Raw genomic sequence first — 7217 nt, 5'->3', positions numbered from 1 at the left:
TAGCCACCAACCCATGCAAGAGTCGAATCAGCAGCCTTGTTGTTAAGAACGCATGCTCTATCCACTGAGGAATCCGGGTGGTAGCTTAGCTCAGCTCAAGGTGCCAAGTTCAGTCTTAGTTTCGGGCCGGCATAGCCCACCATTGAATAGGCAGTCTTATTGTTAGGAGCACGTGCTCTCACCAGCTGAGCCATCCTACCACCTGTTGGCAGCTCAGCTCAGGTGCAGCGTCACTGGCCCATGTGGGAATCAAACCGGCGGCCCTGTTTCTCAGAGCTCACGCTCTTAAGCTAACTTTTAACCAACTGAGCCAGTCGGCCAGCCCCCAAAAGGTTCTTTTTAACCTTCCCTCTTTATTTATAATTTATTTCTACGACAGTGAGAAGAAACCCAGTTCTCATTATCTACAATTTATTTACTTACTTGTTCAGTTCAAGTATACACATAGACTTGTTGCTAACCCATTCCACTTTGAGAAACACTGTTACTAACTAGATTACAGCACTCATGTACAGTCCTTTTTGTCTTTAGCCTTGTAGAATCCAGTCAACATATTGTTTTCCATGGCTACTTAGGTTTGCTCTTTTCTTCCCCCCACTTTTCAATGCAGTTGTTTTCTTAATTTGTAATACTGTTAGGTTCATTTGTTGTTTGTATTCCATTTTGGGTTCCCCCTCTACCACATTATATATGATTTCAATGGTTTGTTTATTTGGGGGCTATGTGAAACATTACTATGGTTTTGTGAGCCAGCACTCTACAGAAAGATACACTCAGAGAAGTGTCACCGCCTCTTCATCAATGCTACCGTATTTCCATTCCCTCCTTCTTTCTATCCTTTTCCCACCTGCTCCCTGTAGGTAACCAGTTTCTTTAGTTTCTGGCTTATCCTTCCTGCATTTTTTATTTTTTGCACAAATGAGATACACATGCATTTTCTTATTCCTCTCCTCTTTCTTATATGCAGGATAGCATACCACATGTATTTTTTTGAGCTTTGTGTTTTTCACATAACAGTATGTCCTGGAAATCACTTCATAGAGCTCTTTTTCATTTTTTTATAGCTTTGCAGTATTCCACTATATGANATTACATGGAAATATAGTAATCAAAATATTTTAAACTGTGAGATAATATATGTGTCTGATTACTACATTAAATAACAAGATATAGCAGAATACATAATAACTATTGCAATTTCAAGTATGCAAGGGTATCCTGGGAAGAGATGATATTCAAGTTATCTTCAACAACTGTAATGTGATATGAAAATCTGTGTGCTTTCCATTGGTGACCAAGTCACAAGTACTACTAATATTACTGTGGATTGCTGCCTTATTCATAATGGAAGGAAATACTAATTTTCAGTTAGCAATTAGTGAAAATAAAGATGTAATGTCTTCCCATCCAAGTTTATGGACACTTTAACGTCGAGGAATTGATTTTCACAAAAGAGAGAGTAGGAAGAACATTTAGGAGGCTAGTGACCATCCAGCAGGTGATGAAGGAGCATTGGAACCAGGCAAGACTGTATGAAGGGGAAAAGGGTGATAGACATGTGAAATAGCTCAGGGGTAGAACCCCAGAAACACAGAGATGGAGGGTGAAGAACAGATTAAAGATGACCTCAAGATTTCTAGCACACCTGAGTGGATGGATTAAAATAAATGTTTTAGATCTTTTAAAATCTGATACATAATATCTATTCTAATTAAGATTACTGAATTCCTAAATGAATTTTATAAAACAATGATGATAACAGTAACAAAGATGATGAGCATTAGAGAAAAGAACAGAGTATGAAAGATGAATAAGAGAAAGAGGAAGAATGGAGATAAGGAGATCATTTAGATTACAGTAAAACCCAACTCCAAATATCTCCTTTCACAGCTCCAATTTATTCANATGTATGTATGTATATATGTATACACATTTTAAGGAGCATAGGGAAGATTACTGGAAGCTAAATTAACACTCTAAAACTCTACTGCTGGTTATATGAGGTTGGTATAATATCAGTTTTCCTTTCCAGATTTCCAAATGTGACTAATATAATTTCAATAATTTTAAAATGCAATAGAAATTATCAAGAAAGTAATATGCACAGCATTACTAGGAATTAAGTAGTAGAAACACTGTCCTTTCATCAAAAAATGCTAATATAGTTAAAGAAAGGAGTTAAAAATAAGACAGACAAAACCATAAGAAAACAAAGAATGAGCCTGACTGTATGACTTGAAAGCTAATATAGTGAATGAATAGGAGGGCACAGGTAAGGTTTCTGAGGGAGGTGAATGGAAAGGAGGGACAGAACTACGAAGGCTGGAACCAAGGCCCAGAAATGGCAACGCACAGGACACTGGGCAATGGTAAGGAGGCCAACATGGCCACAAGCAAGGGACTGATCACGCTGGTGCCCAGACAGGCCAATGGGGAAAAAGGGTCCTCAAGTGGGATGGAGAAAAAAGCCTACAGCTTATAAAATAAACATCTGCTATACCATAATGACCTTACCTGTGAGTAAAATTATATCTCCAAGAAACAATGTAAGTGCCCAAAATGCAGCAGTCCTCCACAGAAAAACCTTCTTTTTAATTTCTGATTGGTCAATTACTACAATCGTTGCTAAAGGCACTTTAGAGCCAGAATTTGGTCCAGATTTTATAGTTATTTCTTTCACATGACATGGAGATAACACCATGACTAAACAATTATACTTCTGGTTTTCAGAATCACAGTTTTTTATTAATGATGTTTTTTTAATACCCTTAAATCCAGACACGTTCCTCTGGTCCCTTGCTACAGCCTTAGAAGCCAACTTAATTTTCTTAGATACTTGGAGGACTTTTGAGAGAGCCTTAGGATGGCCCAATTTATCTTCAGGGGTCCCATTTCTTTTACTAGAACGTTTGTGGAAGGTATTTCGTTGGGAACACAGTATCCCTGAGCTACATAACTCAATACATATCTCATTTGGTGGCAGCTTATCTTTCAAACAGAAAAGTTCTTGAGATCCTATATTTTCTTCGAGACCTTCATCAGAGTTTATGTGACTATGGCTACTTTTTGTTTCAGGACAGACAGGACTAAAAAGTTCAAGGGAATGTGCTTGGTTTTGTCCACTCTCGTATCCTTCTGCAAAATCATCATCAGGCTGAATCAAATTATCCTCAGGCATTTTTACTTCTCCATGACTTGCTTTTGGTTCAATCTCCATGTTTGTGGTCCCTTTATTCATAGAATTTTTCCCTTTATACTTCCTTTGAGCTAGAAAAGCAACCTGGCTGGAGGTCATTATACTGAGAAATTCAGTATCAGTAGATACCTTAAAGTCTGAGACCTCCCTAACTGCTCCCTCAGACCTTGGTTTACCTGCTGTGTTAGAGGAAAAGACCTCCAGACACTGGTTTTGTATTTCATTTTGTTCTGTTGGTGCACACTTTGTTTCCATAGCTCCTGGCCCTATATTAATCTGTTCAGTACTACAGACCAAATCCAATATAGCTGCACATTTACGGTCTAACTGAAAGGAATTTTTTTGGATGTTTTGACCACATATATTTGATTGATCTTTATGCTGTTCATCTGTGATTTTCTTATTTTCACTGGAAAGCTTTTGACACTTTTCTTCTTCAGTTAAATGCTGAATTCTGCCCTTAAATCCACATATTTGCACATCAGAGTTGGTTAGATCACTCCTCCTTAAGGGGTGACTCTTCTGAAATTTTATAGTCTGTGTTTCAGAAATGCAATGTATAAAATCATCTTTCACATGAACAGACCTATTCATGGAGTTTGCTGGAAAATGACCATTAAGAGGATCTGGAGGGCCAGGAGCTTCCAGGATTTGATAGTCTTCAAGATTTTTGTGCTTGCAGTTTTCATTCTTCAGATGTAAAGAATGTGGATTATATAACAGTTGAATTTTTTTCCAGGGGCCAGCAGTGGACATCAAAGGAGTTGATTCCTGTGATACTGTCATTTTCAATGGACCAATTGGAGCACCCCAAAAAATGTGGACTTCAGATCTTCTACTCATGGTTTCTGAAAAAAATGAAAAAACTAAACTCAGTATTTTGTCAGTAATTTTTACATATTAATATAAACTTAATAATGTAGCAAAAGGAATGTAATATAAACTATTAATGAAAACCAATTAATAGAGGCCATTTATACTGATACTCTACTTAACTATAAAACTCATAAATATATAAGAAATCATAAGGAGAAATCAAAATATCCACAAAAATATCCTTACATAAAGACTCCTTTTAGAACAGGCGAGCAGGGGAAGAGGGAGGCCAGAGGCGTGGAGGCGTGGGCCTCAGAGAGCAGATCAGAGAGTGTTCGTTCCCGCAGCTCGCTCCCTGTGCCTCATGGCCCGCCTAGAGAGCAGCAAGAGCCGCGACNATGTATTTCAGTTTTGTAAATTCTATTTTCATTCTTACTAAATAAAAACAATACTCTCCAGCAAAGTTGTTTAGAAAACATTCTGTAAAATTACCATTTTAACTCTAGCTTTTTCTAATGTGTGTATATACTTTAAATACTAAGAAATTATTACACTTAAAATGTGTCTTACATTCTTCAGGCTGGACAGATGAATAACTACCAAGGTTTAATAACTGACTGGTAAATGTTGATTGTAGTATTTTCTCACCAACCCAATGATCTTCATGAATAGTAACATCTAGAAGGGGGAAAACAAAAGTTTGGTCATACCATAAATTCCTTCACACTGAAAAATATTATGCATGCCTCCCACATGCCAGGCAACTAAAGTTTTCAAATATGTTAAACGATCTACCTAACAGCACAAAATGGTAACATAGCAAATCAGAAATCTGAACCTAGAAATGTGTGTATGAGTATGTAGGTAAAAATTTAAAAATTGCTTCTGTATATTCAAACAATATCAATGTAGACCTCACCGATCCATAGAGAGCGGTTTAATGGCTTTTATTTACATAAGAAAAGTGTTATAATGTATATTTCTGATGAAAGTATATCATTCAAGGTTAAGAAGCAAAGTAATGGCTCCAAAGCAGTAGTGCCTAGAGGAGTAAAAATATTCGGCATGTATTTACCCCTTCTGCTATAAACACAGATGAATATAATAAAGGCATTCTTAAAGAACTTTGAATATTTTTCTCTAAATAGCATGGTAATCATCTTCTCTGGATATTAAAAGGAAAAGACTTTAGAGGTAAGGAACACTTTCCAATGGGGGAAAAAAGCACTGTACGATCTAAGATAAAGAATCATTTAGTGGAACTAAACATACCAACAGGTAGAAAGAATCCTAAGTACAGCAAAAAATAAGACAGATAGAGATATTGATCCCAGGTGGGATATAATCAGTGTGTAAAATGTTAGAGGTATAAAGATATACTAACAGCAGCAAAATAATTTTGAGATAAGAAAAACAAGGATGCATCAATTCCAAATAAGTATTTCCAAATTTATATCCCAGACTCTCTCCTCAGCTTCAAATATCCATTTATCCAGAACTGCCTAATGGACATTCCTGACTGGATATTCTATTGGCTCCCCAAACTCAGCATTGCTCAAACCTGCTTTTCTTCTCCTATTACCCATCTCATTTGTTGGCACTATGCTGCTAGCCAGGTAAATTAAAATGTGAAGTCACCCTGAACTACTGCCTCTCCCTTTCCACCTGTCACCAACCTTACCTGCTGACTCTGCCTCCTGACTCTGCCCACAGCCCTGCCACTGCTACTGCTGACATCATACACTACCCTCTCTCTTAGCAGGTCCCTTCCCCCAACTCCAACACATGTCCCACAAAGCTAATGAGGGATTTATCAAGAACATTAATGTGATCTGTTGTTGACTTGCTTACAAAACACTCAGTGGACTCCCCACTGCCTGGCCAAGAGTAGCTAGCACAGCACTCAAGGCTTTTCACAACCTGATATTCAGAATGCCTCCTCTTCAGAAAGTAAGAATTTTCAAGGAGCGCTTTCTGAAAACTAAATTGTAAAACTTATGTCGATTAGTGACGTGTTAATTATTAGTGATAGGGTGAGGGAATGGATGGCCCAGCCCTTGCCTCCTGGTTCTCTTGCCCACCCACTGATAGGCCCAGTTCCTCTTCTGTTTGTTCTTTAAACACTGCAGTTTCCCACAGTTAAGTTCCAGGTCCTCTTCTCTCTTAACTCATCAGTTGTCTCCCTTAGACAGTCCTTGCTTGCAGAGTATCCTTTTTCTATTGCTAAAAGTATACAAGTAACAGCAAAACATCACTGTTACTGAATGGAACATGGCCTGGCATATATTTGTTACACAGAATTTTTCAGTTTGGGGTGTATAATCAGCAGGTAGCATGAGATATCCAACACAGAGATAGAATAAAGTACAATCGGATGCTATTAAATACAATGGAATTTCACCCATAAATTTCTATGTAAATGCAATTTCACTACTTAATTGGGACAACGGAAAAGTAGATTTCTCTTTTTTCCACAAAGTTTCCATGTGTGCCACACAAACAAAAGAAACTTATTCAGAAATTGGTGAACTAGATACCTTTATTTATAAGGAAATAAGGCAAAACAGAAAAAAAAGGATATTTAGGGATGGCCAGATGGCTCACTTGGTTAGACGCAGTGCTTATAACACCAAGGTTGCTGGTTCGATTCCCACATGGGCCACTGAGATGCGCCCTCCACTAGATTGAAATGGCTGCTTGACTCAGGTCCTGGAGAAACACACTGTTCCCCAATATAAAAAAAATTATATTTAAAAAAAGGTGCTCATAGAAATAATCTAAATAGCCTATAAAAAGAAAATGGTTAAGTGGACTGTGGTAAAGGCACTTAATAGAATGTTACTTAGCTGCTGACAACTGTATGGAAACCAGGAAAAATACAGAGGTAGCAAAGCTGAGTTTCCACCTGCTCAGAAAATGCCTCCCATGAGGCTCTCACAGTAATTGCCTTAGTAAAATAACCATGTCCAGGGTCCAGCCCTCTCTTTACAGTCTGGGGAACCTGAGTTTGTCAGCATTCCAAAAACAGATTTCAGCTCTGCAACTGGAAACTCACGTTAAACAAGTTAATGAGACAAAAAACAAAAACAGAACACATTTTTTTTAGGGTACAGTGGGGCATTAATTACCAAAGAAATAATACTTGCAGCCTATTCTCACCTTACAGGCAGTTTTACACCTGGGAAGCCAAATCATGATCCAAGGG

At 37.8% G+C, this 7217-nt stretch overlaps 2 protein-coding genes across 2 annotated transcripts in view; both read right to left on the bottom strand.

The window, feature by feature from the left end:
• Positions 1–7164, bottom strand: part of LOC109392214 (protein FAM35A-like) — a 43893-nt gene extending 36729 nt beyond the window's left edge. The window contains exon 1 of the mRNA XM_019660504.1: positions 4583–7164. The gene's annotated coding sequence lies outside the window, so the exon portion shown is untranslated. The remainder of the gene's footprint in view (positions 1–4582) is intronic.
• Positions 1944–7217, bottom strand: part of SHLD2 (shieldin complex subunit 2) — a 76108-nt gene continuing 70834 nt past the window's right edge. The window contains exon 4 of the mRNA XM_019660503.1: positions 1944–4044. Within this exon, the coding sequence (XP_019516048.1) occupies positions 2495–4039 (1545 nt within the window). The 5' untranslated portion in view covers positions 4040–4044 and the 3' untranslated portion in view covers positions 1944–2494. The remainder of the gene's footprint in view (positions 4045–7217) is intronic.

Source organism: Hipposideros armiger, unplaced genomic scaffold (genome assembly GCF_001890085.2).
Source record: "Hipposideros armiger isolate ML-2016 unplaced genomic scaffold, ASM189008v1 scaffold_319, whole genome shotgun sequence".
Lineage (NCBI taxonomy): Eukaryota > Metazoa > Chordata > Mammalia > Chiroptera > Hipposideridae > Hipposideros > Hipposideros armiger.
The sequence above is the reverse complement of the archived record's forward strand: the minus strand, read 5'-3'. Positions and strand labels throughout refer to the sequence as shown.